The sequence below is a fragment of the Salmo salar genome, chromosome ssa19, assembly GCF_905237065.1.
Source record: "Salmo salar chromosome ssa19, Ssal_v3.1, whole genome shotgun sequence".
Lineage (NCBI taxonomy): Eukaryota > Metazoa > Chordata > Actinopteri > Salmoniformes > Salmonidae > Salmo > Salmo salar.
Window position 1 is genome coordinate 7,809,225 of NC_059460.1, and position 20,821 is coordinate 7,830,045.

General features: G+C 42.0%; 1 protein-coding gene across 16 annotated transcripts in view; it reads left to right on the forward strand.

Annotated features, from left to right (window-relative positions):
* The first annotated feature begins 4,795 nt into the window (after positions 1-4,795).
* Positions 4,796-20,821, forward strand: part of LOC106578374 (TRAF2 and NCK-interacting protein kinase) — a 64,703-nt gene continuing 48,677 nt past the window's right edge. For 4 of the 16 annotated variants that reach the window (XM_014157099.2, XM_045702024.1, XM_045702021.1 and 1 more), the window contains exons 1-3: positions 4,798-5,196; positions 14,942-15,007; positions 20,653-20,709. In XM_014157099.2, the coding sequence (XP_014012574.1) occupies positions 5,140-5,196; positions 14,942-15,007; positions 20,653-20,709 (180 nt within the window). In that variant the 5' untranslated portion in view covers positions 4,798-5,139. Of the gene's footprint in view, positions 5,197-14,941; positions 15,008-20,652; positions 20,710-20,821 lie in introns of all 16 variants that reach the window. The other 12 variants (XM_014157101.2, XM_045702026.1, XM_045702022.1 and 9 more) reach the window with 4 other exon arrangements.

Consider the following 20,821-nt stretch of genomic DNA (forward strand, 5'->3'; position numbering starts at 1 on the left):
TAGTATAATATGCTTATTTGAGGTACTTGTCATTAGAAAGTGTCCATTGGACTCTGGTGTCTTTTCAGTTGCATGTCTACCTTAGCTGGGGCTCAGACACTTGGGGCCCAGAGAGGGGAGAGGTCAGACTTGTCGTCATGGGAATGTGTCTTTACCTATGCTTAAACCATGTGAAGGGATGGCGTGATTACTGGGGAACCAATGACTTGTCTCCACAATGTCTGTGAGCAAGTCACACCCTCCTTTTCCTTATTGTGGGGAGGTTTATGGCAGTGTCTGGGACCATGGTCTCTTAGATCTCACACTTATCCTGTGATAATATATGGCCTAGAGGCTCACTCCCTCCAGTGAGCCTGTCCAGGAGTGGGGTCAAGAGGGGTTTGCTTGAGATGGGAGTATCTAGAGTTGACAATTGATATATGCCATTGGATGAAATAGTTCTGTTCAATACCGTACCAGGGAGGGACAGTTCTAAGGAGACCAGATACTGGGCTATACCATTAATCCTGTTGACATAGCAGTTACTGTCTGATGTGTTTTATGGATATCTGTCATACAAAACGTAACCTTTGTGAACTGTTACTAAGTATCTGTGGTTTGTCAATGTACGTTGAAGGGGCTGTATCGTTGCTATAAAAGATCCCTGAGCCATTCTGTAAGCACCTCATTAAATGATTCATTTGAGAGAATGCATTGGTGGGGTCAAGAACTTTTGCAAAAGTATCTTAAGTATTAAAGATGTAGTTTTAACTCGGACTGGTGTGTTTGTAAATCCTCATTTGGTAATGCGGAAATTAGCCACCACACTCTCCTTCCGTGGCCTCCAACTGCTCTTAAATGCAAGTAAAACTAAATGCATGCTCTTCAACTGATCGCTGCCCACACCTGCCCGCTCATCCAGCATCACTACTCTGGACGGTTCTGATTTAGAATATGTGGACAGCTACAAATACCTAGGTGTCTGGCTAGACTATAAACTCTCCTTCCAGACTCACATTAAGCATCTCCAATCCAAAATGAAATCTAGAATCGGCTTCCTGTTTCGCAACAAAGCCTCCTTCACTCATGCTGCCAAATATACCCTCCTAAAACTGACCATCCTACCAATCCTCGACTTTGGCGATGTCATCCTCAAAATAGCCTCCAACACTCTACTCAACAAATTGGATGCAGTCTATCCCAGTGCCATCCGTTTTGTCACCAAAGCCCCATATACTACTCAACACTGCGACCTGTACGCTCTCATTGGCTGGCCCTCGCTTCATACTCGTCGCCAAACCCACTGGCTCCAGGTCATCTACAAGTCTTTGCTAGGTAAAGCCCCTCCTTATCTCAGCTCACTGGTCACCATAGCAGCACCCACCCGCAGCACGCACTCCAGCAGGTATATCTCACTGGTCATCCCCAAAGCCAATTCCTCATTTGGCCGCCTTTCCTTCCAGTTCTCTGCTGCCAATGACGGGAACGAACTGCAAAAATCACTGAAGCTGAAGACATATCTCCCTCACTAGCTTTAAGCACCAGCTGTCAGAGCAGCTCACAGATCACTGCACCTGTACATAGCCCATCTGTAAATAGCCCATCCAACTACCTCATCCCCATACTGTATTTATTTATTGATCTTGCTCCTTTCCACCCCAGTATCTCTACTTGCACATTCATCTTCTGCACATCTATCACTCCAGTGTTTAATTGGTATATTGTAATTACTTCGCCACCATGGCCTATTTATTGCCTTACCTCCCTTATCTTACCTCGTTTGCATACACTGTATATAGACTTTTTCTACTGTATTATTGACTGTATGTTTGTTTATTCCTTGTGTAACTCTGTTTTGTTGTTTGTGTCGAACTGCTTTACTTTATCTTGGCCAGGTTGCAGTTGTAAACAAGAACTTGTTCTCAACTAGCCTACCTGGTTAAATAAAGGTGAAATATATATATATATTTTAAATCCCCTGACAGGGCTAGAGAGACTAGTGGGTCATAAACTGTCTCCCCAAACTCCAGTGACCTCTGTGACCAGGCCTTTGATAGGTTGCTGGGGTCAGGTGGTTGGTAGGGGGCTGGACACCTGATAGTCCTCTTGCCTGCTCAGGTCAGATCTGCCTCAGTCCCTCTCCAAGTGGACATGTGTGATGGGGTGAGTGGACAGAAGTGAGTTGGTGCTACTTTTGTAACTTGTGCATTTACTTTGTACAGTTACAATCTCTGTGTTGTTGTTCATAGTCGTTGGCTTTGTCTTATACAGCCCTTTGCTTATGCCACTATCACTTTATACAGTCCATATTATTATTGCTCTTCCACTATCGTATCTGGTTAACCATGCATTGCCATGCTATGTTTTTTATGTAAAGTATTTTCATTCATATCACTCTTTGTAGGTTGGCAGTTATTGTCATGAATCTTGTTCTGGAGGCAGCTCTGCAGAGTGGTCACTAGCTGGCACAGCCAGTCATAAAATCTGATTTTAAACCTAACCTTAACCCTAATCTTAACCACACTGCTAACATTAACCTTACATTTTGACTTTGCAGCTGGCCCAGCTAGCAGAAATCGCCCAGTTCTGCCTCCAGCGCAAGATTCATGACAATAAACGTCAACATGCGAACCACGTCCTTCTCATATGCCCTCTGGAAATAAAGTTCCTTCTTGTGTGTAAATTCTCTGTGAGGTTGCCTTGTTCCTCTGACTGGGAAGGTTGTCGGTGAGTCACAGACCAGCCCAACTGGAGAGCCGCTCTATTTTAGATTAGTTGGCGTTATTCTTCACAGGTACTAATAGACAATCAGCTCTCATCTCTTTCACGGTCCCTCTCCCCCTCTGGGCTAGCTGGCCCAGTTTGACAGATTAAGCATTGGTTTCTGAATTAATGCTCCAGATTACATAACTCTGACTAGAAATGAATATACTGTATAAAGGATGTCACACAGACACATATACCCTTAACAACCACAAATCTAGGGTCAGGTTTTACTGTCATTTCTAATCATGGGAGGTGATCAAATGGACTTCTGATCTGCTGTGTGGGGCGATTGCTAGCCAAGCATGTCTTCAAATCCCATACCCTGTCTCTTTCGCTATTCTTCCCTCTTGTTCTCCTCCTGTCCTTCATCTGTTTCTTGCTCTACTAATTATTTATTGTTTATACCTTTTATTTATTACACAGGTATACAGAACCTAAATAAATAAATAAAAGAACATGATAATGGACTCCAGAGCAAACTGTAACTGTCACAGTCCTGGCCAGTATAAGGGTTAATTGTCATTGTAGTTTGGTTAATTGTGGTTGGGACTCTCAATTGAAGGCAGGTGTTGTCTATTTGCCTTTGATTGAGAGTCCCATATAGTAGGGTGTGTTTGTGTTTGTCTTTTGTGGGAGATTGTTTGTGAGCATTGCTTGTTGAGCCTGCCACACTGTTGTTAGTTGCGAGTATCATTTATTGTTTTGTTTTTTCTGTGGATGCCTTACTCTTTTTGTGAATTAAAAGAATGAGTATCCATATACCCGCTGCATTTTGGTCTTCCCTGCAACACGACGAATTACGTGACAGTAACAATTTACTCTATAGCTGTAGACATTGATACTGTGTACCTGAAACTCCCTTTAAATTTCCTATATACCCCTCCCTCCCTCCCCCTAAATAATATGCCCATATGGATTTCCTGCTAAGCCCTCACTCCAACAAGAATTCAACATGACCCAGCTATGCCCATATTTGCAGTTCCTGCCAGATACAGACACACCTGATACAGTCACTCCTCTGGAATGCTGGAAATATCCCTCTGTGTGTGTGTGTGAGTGTGACTGAAAACTGACAGTGTACTGACTGTTCCTCTTAGGAGGATCTTGTTCAACCTCTCTCTTTAACATCTTATCTCTGCTTTGCATCTAATTCCCAACATGTCTCACTCATCCACTCAACCTCACTCTCTATTTCACCCTTTTACTCTCAGCTCTATTTGTGGCCTCTTCTCTCTCTCGCTGCCTCTTTCTCTCTCTCCTCTCTCTCTCTCGCTCTCCTCTCTCTCTCTGCCTCTCTTTCTCTGCCTCTCTCCCTCTCGCTCCCTCTCTCTCTCCATTCTCTCTTGTCCCACTTTCCTCTCTCTCTCTCGCTCCCTCTCTCTCTCGCTCCCTCTCTCGCTCCATTCTCTCTTGTCCCACTTTCCTCTCCCTCTCGCTCCCTCTCTCCCTTCCTCTCTCGCTCCCTCTCCCTCTCTCTCTCCATTCTCTCTTGTCCCACTTTCCTCTCTTGCTGTTCTTCTCTCCACCAGAGGATGCCAGTGAACATCTATCTAGTTCATGTAGCAGGATATTCTATTCAGTTTATCATCTTTCATAGGAAAGTCATTTTGCATAAAGAAAGACCTGCTCACAGTTAATGCTGCTTCATTCCTGCACAGCAATGAACAAAGTGTTTTTGGCCAAGCATCATTGTGGTTATTTAGGACTAGAATTCGTTTTACAGTCAGGAATTGAGAATACAGACTTCAGCAAACAAGACACAGTTGATTGATGATGATGGTGAAGGTTGTGATGCTGTTACTACTATTTAGGATGATCTTGATGAAGATGGTGGGTGTGATGGTGATGATGATACACAGTGATGATGATGCCCAAGGCTACCGTGGAAGAGATGCAGCAGGTCATTAAGTACTTACAGAACATAAAGACATTCTTCGTTTTATGGCACTTTAGCCTGAAGATACACTAACACTTAACCACACCAAGTGTGCGTGCGCGTGTGTGACATTGTGGGCGTCCCTGTTTCCAGGAGAACCGCCCGCCGCTCGGGCTGCTAGGCCACTCCCGGGGAGCGCGAGACTACACTGTTTCGGGGCGCTTTGCTTGGCTCTCTCAGTGTGTATGCGAATGTGCTTGCTCGTGGAGTGTGTGAGTTTTCATCATTCGCCCGTGCAGGGGGCCGGTATAAAGCATGTAGTACCTGGATCACCTCGGGGTCTCGAGCCGTATTCCCACCGGGATCAAACGGAAAAACGGATTATATTACCCATTGTGGAATAGTATTAATGGACGCCTAACAGGGATCTAACGGGGGATTATAACGGCTGGAGGGGAGAGAGGGTTTCTCTTCTCGGTAAATGATCGGAGAGGAAGCTTCCATTTTGAGAGAGAATCATGGCGAGCGACTCCCCTGCCCGGAGCCTGGATGAGATAGACCTGTCAGCGCTACGGGTAAAGAGAGAGTGTGTGTGTTGATTGAGTGAGTGTTCGTGATAAAATGGAGACTGTATGAATAAGACACGGTGTCTCGAGCTCTTGCCCCATCCCCCGTTAACGACAGCCTCACTTTACCTTACTGACTGTGTGTGTGTGTGTGTGTGTGTGTGTGTGTGTATGTGGTGTTGGCGTCCTCGAGCCATCTTTAACGGCCATGCACGCGACAACAACCGCTGATCAGATATAATTCATTTGGATCAACCGACGTCTGCTATAGCCTACTACAGCGATGCGACATAACAGCGATGCGACATAACAAGGGGAGGGGGGGTACAGGGGTAAAGAAAAGGAGTTGATGATTTGATCCTCGTCTCTCCTCGGTAATGGCAGCTCCCTCCCACGCGCTTTAGAACCTCGGAAAGCTTTTTTCCTCAACAATTGGAACGTGATGTAATGGAGCCCTGGGCCTGTGTGTGTGTGTGTGTACTGTAGTATAGCCCCCTCTGGATTTGGGGCAGATGTTCAACTGTCAGTCGTACAGCCTCACGCTGCCCCTGACACACACACACACACAGCCTACACACACACACGGTTGAATAATATTAGAGATATCAGCAGAAGCAGTTTCCGCCATTTCGTGACATTGTGGGGAGTCGGTGACAGCGGCCTCATAACACTAGTGTCTGTTGACAGCCTTTAGTCTTGCTGGGTGAGATGAGAGGCTCATTACAGGCTGGTCGTTACACAACATGATCTTACCTGCAGTACCCGGATCAAGCCCCAACATGACCATGGCAGTGCTGTGTGTGTCTGTATGTGTGTTTGCTTGCTTGCATTTTCCCTAATATGGCAATGGCTGTGAATGATGCACATACTATGCAAATACATACACATTTGCGGAATCTTTGGACTGTGGAAATCTGGCACATCCATCAGCACACTGACTCATTCATCCTCTCTCTTGAGAAATGTAGCCAAACAATTTTCAGAGCTCTCTCTTTCTCCCAGCCTGTCTCCCTCACTAGTTATCTCTCTATCTCCTCCATCTACCTCTGATAGATGTATGACAGTTATTACACACACACACACACACACACACACACACACACACACACACACACACACACACACACACACACACACACACACACACACACCTGGCCTCTTTCTCTGAGCTCTTGTCCAGAGTCTGCGGCGTGACTGTAAATGAGGTCACAGAGAGGCAGAAAGCTGGGGAGGATTTCAGTGTTGTGCACACTACCCATGATAGATGGGCATTTACTCTTCCTGTTTGCCCTGGTTGGTCTCACTTCCCCTAGACCAGGGATGCCAAGCAAGACCTGATGAGAAGCCCAAGACAACCACGCAAATGCACTATGGAGTTATTTTCCCTGGTTGACACAGACATGCTCAGGAAAGTGATATCACAACTTAAGCCTTCTACCTGCCTTCTCAATCCTATCCCCACCACCTCCTTCAAAATTGTTGTTAATTGCATATCTGAAGAAGTGCCCGCTATTATTATTATCTGACCCTGCTGGTCGTCTATGAACGTTTGAACATCTTGGCCATGTGCTGTTATAATCTCCACCCGACACAGCCAGAAGAGGACTGGCCACCCCTCAGAGCCTGGTTCCTCTCTAGGTTCCTTCCCAGATTCCAGCCTTTCTAGGGAGTTTTTCCTAGCCACTGTGCTTCTACATCTGCATTGCTTGCTGTTTGGGGTTTTAGGCTGGATTTCTGTATATCACTTTGTGACATCGGCTGATGTAAAAAGGGATTTATAAATACATTTGATTGATTGTTAATTAATCCCTTTTCACAGGCACTTTCCCCTCTGCACTAAAAGCGGCTATGGTGAACCCTTTCTGAAGAAAAGTAATCTAGATTCTTCAGATCTTAGCAATTTCCGGCCAATCTCCATCCAACCAGTTCAGTTTATATATATTACCCCTGAGTAGCGTTATCAGAAAGCACAGCATTGGCCTCCTGAGTGGCGCAGCGGTCACTACAGACCCGGGTTTGATACCAGGCTGGTTCACAACTGACCGGGAGTCCCATAGGGCGGTACACAATTGGCCCAGCCTCGTCCGGGTTAGGGGAGGGTTTGGCCGGTGGGGCTTTACTTGGCTCATCGCGCTCTAGCGAGTCCTTTTGGCGGGCTGGGTGCCTGCAGGCTGACTTTGGTCGTCAGTTGAACAGTGTTTCCTTCAACACGTTAATGCAGCTGGCTTCCGGGTTAAGCGGGCGGGTGTTAAAACTTCTTAGGGATAGACCCTTTTTCCCCCAATATTTGCCTAAATGACATACCCAAATCTAACTGCCTGTAGTTCAGGCCCTGAAGCAAGGAAACACTTTAAAGTTTGTGGAAATGTGAATTGAATGTGGAAGAATATAACACAATAGATCTGGTAGAAGAAAATACAAAGAAAAAAACAAACCAGTCTTTTTCAACAACCATCTTTGAAATGCTATCCAGCACTCTGGTTGTTATTCCGATAGTGTCCACAAGATGGCAGCAGTGTATGTGCAACGTTTCAGATGGATCATTTGAAGTATGAGTGAACTACAATATTTTTAGTGTTAAGTCCTCAGGTACATTTGGGCAAATCCTGAAGGAGACAATCATATTACATTTTTCTGCAAGAGTATCGTCAAATCTGTATACTTGGACTTTGATTTAGCTTTCCAAGTATTAGTAGCCATATTATAAGTTCAACATTTGCAAAACAGCCAGTTTTCATAACTTCATAAATCTGAATTAGAGGTCGACCGATTATGATTTTTCAACAACGATACCGATTATTGGAGGACCAAAAAAAGCCGATACCGATTAATCATACGATTTTTTTGTATATATATATTATTATCATTATTACAATATATATATATATATATATATATATATATGTAATAATGACAATTACAACAATACTGAATGAAAAATGAACACTTATTTGAACTTAATATAATACATCAATAAAATCTATTTAGTCTCAAATAAATAATGAAACATGCTCAATTTGGTTTAAATAATGCAAAAACACAGTTTTGGAGAAGAAAGTAAAAGTGCAATATGTGCCATGTAAAAAAGCGTTTAAGTTCCTTTAAATTCCTTGCTCAGAACATGAGAACATATGAAAGCTGGTGGTTCAATATTCCCAGTTAAGAAGTTTTAGGTTGTAGTTATTATAGGAATTATGACATGTCAACTATTTCTCTCTATACCATTTGTATTTCATATACCTTTGACTATTGGATGTTCTGATAGGCACTTTAGTATTGCCAGCCTAATCTCAGGAATTGATAGGTTTGAAATAAAAACAGCGCTGTGAAGCAAGCATTGCTAAGAGCTGCTGGCAAACGCAGTAAAGTTTGAATGAATGCTTACGAGCCTGCTGCCACCTACCACCGCTCAGTCAGACTGCTCTATCAAATATCAAATCATAGACTTAATTATGATATAATAAAGAAAGAAATACGAGCCTTTGGTCATTAATATGGTCAAATCCGGAAACTATCATTTCGAAAACAAAACGTTTATTCTTTCAGTGAAATACAGAACCGTTCCGTATTTTATTGAACGGGCGGCAACCCTAGGTCTAAATATTGCTGTTACATTGCACAACCTTCAATGTTATGTCATAATTATGTAAAATTCTGGCAAATTAGTTCGCAACGAGGCAGGAGGCCCAAACTGTTGCATACATATACCCTGACTCTGCATGCAATGAACGCAAGAGAAGTGACACAATTTCCCTAGATAATATTGCCTGCTAACATTAATTTATTTTAACTAAATATGCAGGTTTAAAAATATATACTTCTGTGTATTGATTTTAAGAAAGGCATTGATGTTTATGGTTAGGTACATTCGTGTAACGATTGTGCTTTTTTCGCAAATATGCTTAAATCATCACCCGTTTGGCGAAGTAGGCTGTGATTTGATGATAAATTAACAGGCACCGCATTGATTATATGCAACGCAGGACAAGCTAGTTAACCTAGTAATATCGTCAACCATGTGTAGTTAACTAGTGATTATGTGAAGATTGATTGTTTTTATAAGATAAGTTTAATGCTAGCTAGCAACTTACCCTGGCTCCTTGCTGCACTCGCGCGTAACAGGTGGTCAGCCTGCCACACAGTTTCCTCGTGGAATGCAATGTAATCGGCCATAATCGTCGTCCAAAAATGCATATTACCTATTGTTATGAAAAATTGAAATCGCCCTAATTAATCGGCCATGCATATTAATTGGTCGACCTCTACTCTGAATATCCTTATTTTTTTTACCAAAATGAAAAGGCATGCTGTCGTACAAGGTTTATAGCTACATTTTACGATATATACATGGTTTCAGGATACTCCTGTAAAGCCCAGCTCATTGGCTATCTAGCTAGCTTTGTTTGACCCCGATTGGTGCTTATTTGACAAAGAAACAGTCGTTCATGTGATAACCGCCCACGTCATCGGCGTGCCATAAAGGTGTTGCTCTCTGACCAAATATGATGTCCTATAGGATAAACAACACCCCTAATGATATAGTGAAGTCTTGATACCTTCTAGGATCTCTGAGGAATACATACGAACATGATTTGACTCGTTAAAACAACGTTTAGGGTGAGATTTTCACAGATTCCTTTCTTAGCAAATTGAACGAGTGGAAATACAAACTCGATCGTGCATGCTATATGGACCTTTTTAGGATATGAAAAATGATTTTATCTAACAAAACGACACTTCATGTTTTCTCTGGGACCCTTTGGATGATAAATCAGAGCAAGAATTCAGAATGTACAGTTGAAGTCGGAAGTTTACATACACCTTAGCCAAATACATTTAAACTCAGTTTTTCACAATTCCTGACATTTAATCCGAGTAAAAATTCCCTGTCTTAGGTCAGTTAGGATCACCACTTTATTTTAAGAATGTAAAATGTCAGAATAATAGTAGAGAGAATTATTTATTTCATATTTTCTTTCTTTCATCACATTCCCAGTGGGTCAGAAGTTTACATACACTCAATGAGTATTTGGTAGCATTGCCTTTAAATTGTTTAACTTGGGGTCAAACGTTTCAGGTAGCCTTCCACAAGCTTCCCACAATAAGTTGGGTGAATGTTGGCCCATTCCTCCTGACAGAGCTGGTGTAACTGAGTCAGGTTTGTAGGCCTCCTTGCTCGCACACACTTTTTCAGTTCTGCCCACAAATTTTCTATAGGATTGAGGTCAGGGCTTTGTGATGGCCACTCCAATACCATGACTTTGTTGTCCTTAAGCCATTTTGCCACAACTTTGGAAGTATGCTTGGGGTCATTGTCCATTTGGAAGACCCATTTGCGACCAAGCTCTAACTTCCTGACTGATGTCTTGAGATGTTGCTTCAATATATCCACATAATTCTACTCCCTCATGATGCCATCTATTTTGTGAAGTGCATCAGTCCCTCCTGCAGCAAAGCACCCCCACAACATGATGCTGCCACCCCCGTGCTTCACAGTTGGGATGATGTTCTTCAGCTTGCAAGCCTCCCCCTTTTTCCTCCAAATATAACGATAGTCATTATGGCCAAACAGTTTTATTTTTGTTTCATCAGACCAGAGGACATTTCTCAAAAAAGTATGATCTTTGTCCCCAAGTGCAGTTGCAAACCGTAGTCTGGCTTTTTTTTAATGGCGGTTTTGGAGCAGTGGCTTCTTCCTTGCTGAGTGGCCTTTCAGGTTATGTAGATATAGGACTCGTTTTACTGTGGATGTAGATACTTTTGTACCTGTTTCCTCCAGCATCTTCACAGGGTCCTTTGCTGTTGTTCTGGGATTGATTTGCACTTTTCACACCAAAGTTCGTTCATCTCTAGGAGACAGAACGCGTCTCCTTCCTGAGCGGTATGACGGCTGCGTGGTCCCATGTTGTTTATACTTGCGTACTATTGTTTGTACAGATGAACGTGATACCTTCACGCGTTTGGAAATTGCTCCCATGGATGAACCAGACTTGTGGAGGTCTACAATTTTTGGCTGATTTCTTTTGATTTTCCCATGATGTCAAGCAAAGAGGCACTGAGTTTTGAAGGTAGGCCTTGAAATACATCCACAGGTACACCTCCAATTGACTCAAATGATGTCAATTAGCCTATCAGCAGCTTCTATAGCCATGAAATAATTTTCTGTAATTTTCCAAGCTGTTTAAAGGCACAGTCAACTTAGTGTATGTAAACTTCTGACCCACTGGATTTGTGATACAGTGAATTATAAGTGAAATAATCTGTCTGTAAACAATTGTTGGAAAAATTACTTGTGTCATGCACAAAGTAGATGTACTAACCGACTTGCAAAAACTATAGTTCGTTAACAAGAAATTTGTGGAGTGGTTGAAAAACGAGTTTTAATGACTCCAACCTAAGTGTATGTAAACTTCCGACTTCAACTGTAAGTAAACATTTCACCTTCAGAGGTGATTTTATCAAACCTATCGTGGTGAAAAAAGTGTTTTGTTGTTAGGAGCTCTCCTCAAACAATAGCATGGAATTTTTCCCCACTAATAGCTACTGTAAATTGGACAGTGCAGTTATATTAACAAGAATGTAAGCTTTCAGTCGATATAAGACACTTACATGTACCGACATTTCTTGTTTCTCTGAAATCTGCGATCTTGACATAACACGCTGCATGATTTACAACTGTCCCGTTAACAGAACACCGATCCTGAAGAAGTTTTAAGAAGCGCGGTTTGGCAGGTCATGTTCTGGAGGAGTTGCAGCGATGAAGCAAGATTGTAATTAGATTGCAATTGGATATCACGAAATTGGGGAGAAAAAAGGGGGTAAAAAAATTAAACTAAACACAGCATTAATTATCACTGCTACGCAGGTGATACACAACTTTACATTTCTGTGTCACCAGAGGATTTTTAGCTCCACGATAATGATTAGACTGTATTAGTGATTTAAATACTTAGCTGGCTCACAACTTCAGCTAAATCAAACCAAGACCGAGATACTTATCGTTGGAGTGAAAGCACAGAGAGACAATCTGGCCACACATTTTAATTTGTGGGCAATAAAGATAAAACACCAAGTTAAAAACCTAGGTGTCATTTTAGATTCTGAACTCAATTTCGAATCACACATTAGGAATGTGACCAAAATACGTGCTCCATGGCCAAGTGTGGTTGCTTTAAGTTGTGTATTTACAGTCTTTTATGTATTGCCTTGGAATCAACTTCAATTCAAAGGTTCGTCCATTATAGTTTGTTAAATGGCTTACAGAAATGAAGTATCAAAATGTAGACCTATCTTTGCTAAATATGTTAACTTGAACCCATTTTCAGTCTATGTAATTGCATGGCTTCAATAGCATTAGCACTGATATAGGGGCTAGGCCTAATGTAAATTACATTATGGCTGAGCATATACATGCCAAACATTGTCAATAAGCAAGATTCAATTCATTGTTAATAAGGCCTAAAAAGAGAACAAATAATTAGAATTAAATTCTAAACAAAACAACTTTTTTTAAAATAGGCTATGTCACACTTACAGGCACCATAATTTCTCCCCGTGGGCATATAATATCAAAACAACGCAGACTATGGAGGGTTTTACGCACATCCAAACTTTCACAGTAGCTGGACAAAGATCCAATATAAATAACATGGGAGAATGTCCACACACCGTTATACTGCTTCCAAATAGGCCTATGTTTATGAACATAATCTGAACCGTATTACAGATCACATCACATTCAAACATCTCCAGAAGTTGCATTGCGAGAGCGCCACGGACGTTGTCACCATAATACCAGAAAGGGGAATCATTCTAATATGTTTGGTTGTAATAAAATTCAACGAAAAACAAGTATTCTATTTAAAATACATTTTACCACAATAAATACATCTAAAATGTAATGATATCATAAAACCGGCAGGATGAAAAAGACAGTCATTGCTGTTGAACCAGCCTTCTTTATTGTAGGTCTAAGGGAGGACTTGGGGGTTTTGAATGTATGAAACAGAAAACAAGCCATTTTTTTCATGTTATAGATCATTTATAAATAAGGTTCTCATCTCTCCTTTCATGATGGGCATGGACACGTAGCCTACATCATGTTTTGGGGGGATTTATGCATATCCGAAACGGGACCTTGCTGGCTAAAATAATGTGGGGCTGCCTATAATCCATAGATAAAAAAGGGAATGTCAGCTCACTGTTTTACTCCTCTCAAACTTTATATTTTAATAAAGCTTTGGTGATGAACAGTTATTTCCAAGCGGTCTCAGGAGCCAAATCCTTTATCAACAGTCTTGACTATACTTTGCGATTGCATTGGGCAGACAAAAAAAAAGCCTTCATTGGGCCTTCAGAGTGGAGCAGGGGTACAAAATAAATCAATCAAATAAAAGCCTTCATTGAGATGAGGGGAGGCTATGCTTGGTTTTGAATCAAAATAATCAAATAAAATACAAAAAAATAAAATACCACGTACATCAGGCTACTATAGTTATATGGGAAGTGTACATCACAGCGGGATAGGCTGCGTTTCCTCTGTCAAAATTCATGCCATAACAAACTGTTACCGCTAAAACCAGATTTTGGTTGGTCTTAAATATCCCCATCAGCGCTGCCTAACATTAGCACTTTGGATCATGTTTTTAAGGACACATTCCAAATATTTCCTCCCCTCCCATCTGAGCGTAAGCGAGCTGATATAAGACAGGTAAATTGACGAACCTGGCGTTAGGGCTAGAAAATGCCAGTGCGGCAGTTTTTACATGATAAAATGTAAACTAACGTGCGTTTGATACTAGAGCCACCTTAACGCCAGCCGAAAATAGCACCCATAATCTCATATTTATGGTTTAATATCTAATGCTCTCATCTAGAGGGGTTAGTAACTAGGGCCTATGGGAAGTGTCTGAGCCTTCACTCCCTGAGAGTTGTTTATGTCAAGGGCCATTTAGAGAGCAAGGATTAAATGAGGAGACTAATACATGAATCAGCTTCCAGACACCCTCATAACTTGAGTGGTATGAAACAAGAACATTTGCACAATATTCATATTGACATTGCTATTAACACACACGTATATGCATACACACTCACGCCAACCCATGACTCCAATGCTTTCCCCTTTCTCTCTCTCACACACACACACACACACACACACACACACACACACACACACACACACACACACACACACACACACACACACACACACACACACACACACACACACGTGTAAGGAGACATCTGTGTGTGGTGGTGCTAGTTTAAAGACAGAGAGGTTGTGTGTAGATGTCAACCTGTCTCTAGAGCAGTGTTCTAGGTTTAGAAGTGCTTCTGTTTGACCTTGAATAAAAAGGAATGTCACTTTTTTTTGCAAATCCCATCTGGGAGTATGTGACTGATTTTCAACTCCACTATTCCCTGCTCTACCCCTGTCTCTCTCTCAATCCCTCTCTCTTGCTCTCTTCACCTCTCTCGCTTTCACATACACACACTCTTTATGAGTCTATGTAGTCACAGTGTAGCGCTATAGATCTCAAGTCCTACTGTGTGTGTGTGTGTGTGTGCGCTCTTACTGTGTACGGGGGGGGGATTCCACAGGGTCTGAATTCTTGGGTAAAGAGTTTCAATGCTTGACTAACTTCTCTCTCTTTTTCTCTTCTCTCTTTCCTCTCCACTCTCTGCTCTCTCTCCTCTCTTCCCTCTCTCCACTCTCTGCTCTCTCCCTCTCTCCACTCTCTGTTCTCTCCAGGACCCTGCTGGTATATTTGAGCTAGTGGAGTTGGTGGGAAATGGAACCTACGGGCAGGTCTACAAGGTAAGACACAACCCTCACCACACTCTCAACCTACAGCGTGCCTGAGGACGCCTCCCACTTGGGCTCTGTCACCAAAGACAGAAGCTAGGAAGATAGGCACAAACTGCTTTCCAATAGAAATCCCTGATCCCACTTGTAGGCGATGTTATGGCAATGTTGGCTAGCTAAGCTCATCCGTAGAAACTAGATGTCGACCGATTATGATTTTTCAAAGCCGATACCGATTATTGGAGGACCCAAAAAAAAGTCGCTACCGATTAATCGGTCGATTTAAAAAATATATATATTTGTAATAATGATAATTACAACAATACTGAATGAACACTTTATTTTAACATAATATAATACATCAATAAAAATCTATTTAGTCTCAAGTAAATAATGAAACATGTTCAATTTGGTTTAAATAATAATGCAGTGTTGGAGAAGAAGGTAAAAGTGCAATATGTGCCATGTAAAAAAGCTAACGTTTAAGTTCCTTGCTCAGAATATGAGAACATATGAACACTGGTGGTTCCTTAACATGAGTCTTCAATATTCCCAGGTAAGATGTTTTAGGTTGTAGTTATTATAGGAATTATAGGACTATTTCTCTCTATACCATTTGTATTTCATATACCTTTGACTATTGGATGTTCTTATAGGCACTATAGTATTGCCAGCCAGATCTCGGGAGTTGATAGGCTTGAAGTCATAAACAGCGCTGTGCTTCAAGCATTGCTAAGAGCTGCTAGCAAACGCAGGAAAGTGCCGTTTGAATGAATGCTTACGAGCCTGCTGCTGCCTACCACCGCTCAGTCAGACTGCTCTATCAAATATCAAATCATAGACTTAATTATAATATAATAAACACACAGAAATGCGAGCCTTAGGTCATTAATTTGGTCAAAAACCCAGAAACTATCATTTCGAAAACAAAACGTTTATTCTTTCAGTGAAATACAGAACCGTTCCGTATTTTATTGAACGGGCGGCAACCCTAGGTCTAAATATTGCTGTTACATTGCACAACCTTCAATGTTATGCCATAATTATGTAAAATTCTGGCAAATGAATTACGGTCTTTGTTAGGAAGAAACAGTTCGCAAACGAGCCAGGCGGCCCAAACTGCTGCATATACCCTGACTCTGCTTGCACTGTACGCAAGAGAAGTGACACAATTTCCCAAGTTAATATTGCCTGCTAACATGATTTTCTTTTCACTAAAGATGCAGGTTTAAAAATATATACTTGTGTATTGATTTTAAGAAAGGCATTGATGTTTATTGTTAAGTACATTGGTGCAACAACAGTGCTTTTTTCGCGAATGCGCTTGTTAAATCATCACCTGTTTGGCGAAGTAGGCTGTGATTCAATGATAAATTAACAGGCAGGTAAGTTTAATGCTAGCTAGGAACTTACCTTGGCTCCTTGCTGCACTCGCATAACAGGTGGTCTCCTCGTGGAGTGCAATGTAATCGGCCATAATCGGCACCCCAAAATGCAGATTAACGATTGTTATGAAAACTTGAAATCGGCCCTAATTCATTGGCCCTAATTAATCGGCCATGCTGACCTCTAGTAGAAACACGTTATCTGGTCTAACGGTCGTCTCACGTCAACATGTTAAGCTGTCTGTCCTGCAGCCTTATGCTGACACACACAGCCTGCACACACACGGTTGAATAATATTAGAGATAACAGCAGAAGCGGGTTCTGCCATTTCGTGTGTGTGTGTTTTGACAGCCTTTAGTCTTGCTGGGTGAGATGAGAGGCTCATTACAGGCTGGTCGTTACACAACATGATCTTACCTGCAGTACCCGGATCAAGCCCCAACATGACCATGGCCGTGCTGTGTGTGTGTCTGTATGTGTGTTTGCTTGCATTTTCCTTATATTCCTCATATCGTGAATGATGCACGTACAATGCAAACACACACACGCATACACTACTGGTCAAAAGTTTTAGAACACCTACTCATTCAAGGGTTTTTCTTTATTTTTGCTATTTTCTCCATTGTAGAATAATAGTGAAGACATCAAAACTATTAAATAACACATATGGAATCATGTATTAACCAAAAAAAGTGTTAAACAAATCAAAATATATTTTATATTTGAGATTCTTCAAATAGCCACCCTTTGCCTTGATGACAGCTTTGCACACTCTTGGCATTCTCTCAACCAGCTTCATGAGGTAGTCAACTGGAATGCACTTCAATAAACAGGTGTGCCTTCTTAAAAGTTAATTTGTGGAATTTCTTTCCTTCTTAATGCGTTTGAGCCAATCAGTTGTGTTGTGACAAGGTAGGGGTGGTATACAGAAGATAGCCCTATTTGGTAAAAGACAAAGTCCATATTATGGCAAGAACAGCTCAAATAAGCAAAGAGAAACAACAGTCCATCATTACTTTAAGACATGAAGGTCAGTCAATACAGAGCATTTCAAGAGATTTGAAAGTTTCTTCAAGTGCAGTTGCAAAAACCATAAAGCGCTATGATGAAACTGGCTCTCATGAGGACCGCCACAGGAAAGGAAGACCCAGAGTTACCTCTGCTGCAGAGGATAAGTTCATTAAAGTTAACAGCCTCAGAAATTGCAGCCAAATAAATGCTTCACAGAGTTCAAGTAACAGACACATCTCAACATCAACTGTTCAGAGGAGACTGCGTGAATCAGGCCTTCATGGTCGAATTGCTGCACAGAAAACACTACTAAAGGACACCAATAAGAAGAAGAGACTTGCTTGGGCCAAGAAACACGAGCAATGGACATTAGATCGGTGGAAATTTGTCCTTTGGTCTGGAGTCCAAATTTGAGATTTTTGGTTCCAACCGCTGTGTCTTTGTGAGACACAGTGTGGGTGAACGGATGATCTCCGAATGTGTATTTCTCACCGTAAGCATGGAGGAGGTGGTGTCATGGTGTGGGGGTGCTTTTCTGGTGACACTGTCAGTGATTTATTTAGAATTCAAGGCACTCTTAATTAGTATGGCTACCACAGAATTCTGCAGCGATACGCTATCCCATCATCCAACACACCTCCAGGCTGTGTAAGGGCTATTTTACCAAGGAAAGAGATGGAGTGCTGCATCAGATGACTTGGCTTCCACAATCCCCCGACCTCAACCCAATTGACATGGTTTGGGATGAGTCGGACCGCAGAGTGAAGGAAAAGCAGCCAACAAGTGCTCAAGCATATGTGGGAACTCCTTCAGGACTGTTGGAAAAGCATTCCAGGTGAAGCTGGTAGAGAGAATGCCAAGAGTGTGCAAAGCTGTCATCAAGGCAAAGGGTGACTACTTTGAAGAATCTCAAATATAAAATATATTTTGATTTGTTTAACACTTTTTTAGTTACTACATGTGTTATTTCATAGTTTTTATGTCTTCACTATTATTCAACAATGTAGAAAATAGTAAAAATAAAGAAACACCCTTGAATGAGTAGATGTTGTAAAACTTTTGACCGGTAGTGTACATACAAATTAGCGGTATCTTTGGAGTGAGGAACTCGAGAAAATGAGTAACTAAGAAATAATTTTTCACTTCTCTCATTGACTTCTCAAACCCCAAACCACTGTTTTGTCTGCTTTGCAAGCGTTCCCGGAAGTATTGCGATGTTGCACCTGTGGGTTTACAAACTTTGTGGTGCCACCTTCCACTGACCTGTTAGAGCTTAACAGTGAGGAGCTGATGAGTTTTATTTGCCAACATGTTTTTCACTTCAGGGCCCAGTTGAGAATCAACTCCTGGCCCCTAAACCCAAGCACTTGTGTAGATCTGAAAACACAAAGTGTAGCTAGTATTTCTTACCTCTTCAATCCCCAAGAAACAATGGGTTTGGTGCTAGGGGTTATTTTTGGACAGGGCCCAGGTATCGATGCACTCGGTTGCACTTAAAAAAATATATACCTTTTTATTTAACTAGGAAAGTCAGTGAAGAACAAATTCTTTTTTACAATGATGGCCTAGGAACAGTGGGTTAACTGCCTTGTTCAGGGGTTTTTACCTGATTTTTACCATGTCAGCTCGGGGATTCGATCTTGCAACGTTTCAGTTACTGGCCCAACGCTCTAACCACAAGGCTACCTGCCGCCCCAAAAGCACTTGCTTTCTCTGCCAGTGACTTTTCACGTCAAATCGCTCTGATGCACTTGTTGTAAGCTAACTTGTGGGATTACAGCCAGGGTTGGCTGTACAGGGAGTCTTTTGCAAACTGTTTGTCAGACAGAGATGGGTAGGTTAGTGTGAAGCTGTAGGCCTATTTGTTTCCATGTTATCTATCTTTTCACTGGAAGACAAATTTATAGGTCTCATAGCCCCTTCAGTCCTTCTCTCTTCCTCTATCTCTCCATGTCTCCATGTCTCCATGTCTGTCTGTCTGTCTGTCTGTCTGTCTGTCTGTCTGTCTGTCTCTCTCTCTCTCTCCCTCTCGTGTGTTGGGTCTAATAAGTAGAGTAAAAGTACTCCAACAGATCAGGAATGCGAGGCGTGTCTGAACCAATGAGTGTTTTTATGCCTCAGGACACCTATAAAGGGAGCATTCTGTCCTTTTCTCTCCACACACACATGTCCCTACACACACATATACCTACACACACACATACACACCCCTACACACACACACACACATTACCGCTCTATCCAGTTCAATTCTGTTTTATCCATTTCGATGTCTATTGATTCAAGTATTATTTTATCTGTGTTATACACTGAGTGTACAAAACATTAGGAACACATGCTCTTTCCTTGACATTGACTGACCAGGTAAATCCAGGTGATCCCTTATTCATTTCACTTGTAATATCCACTACAATCAGTGTAGATGAAGGGGAAGAGACAGGTTAAAGAAGGATTTTTAAGCCTTGAGATTCAGACATGGATTGTGTATGTGTGCCATTCAGAGGGTGAATGGGCAAGACAAAAGACTGTGCCTTTGAACGGGGTATGGAAATAGGTGCTAGGCGCAGCGGTTGCTGGGTTTTTCACACTCTACAGTTTCCCGTGTGTATCAAGATTGGTCCACCACCCAAAGGACATCCAGCCAACTTGACACAGCTGTGGAAGTCAACATGGGTCAGCATCTCTGTGGAACACTTTCAACACCTTGTCGAGAACAGAAGAGTCTGAATTTTAACAGTTTGGTTCAGCTTCTCTGCCTTTCAAATACATTCAGTGTGTCTGATGCAATACTAGGAAACAGATACGGTGTCTGTGTGTGTTGTAACCCCAGCTCACATGTCTGCCTGTCTGGACCACAGTGTAAAAATCCCTGTGACTAAACAACGTGCCAGGCCTGTTGCTAGGCTACCTTGAGGAAGTGTTTCTATGTGTTATGGCAGTGGTGTGGGAATTCTTCCTCACTATAAAGGCAAACACTCTATCCGCATCTTATCTTACGTGATGTTTTTTGTATTATTTAACTTCCCTACTGTAAAGTAGCTGCCTCTGCTGGCAGCTGATATACAGCAGATCTAGATGGAGCCTTGTCAATGCGCATCAGAGGCAGTCGTTTGGGTTGACCTGCTGGCGGTCAGCCATCTTGGTCAGGCTGAGAGCTGGGTGACAGGCTGTGGCTCTGGGACCAAAACACACAGATTACAGGATGGTAATGTTGGCAAAACTGATTTATTTCAGGCTCTCTCGCTCTGTCTTTTTTTCAGGGTCGGCATGTCAAAACAGGCCAGCTTGCGGCCATCAAAGTTATGGACGTCACTGGCGTAAGTCACGTGTGCGCACACACACACATATAAAGAAAACTATCCCAAATTGTTCTCAACTGTGTTTCTATCACTATAAGGTGTGTGTGTGTGTGTGTGTGTGTGTGTGTGT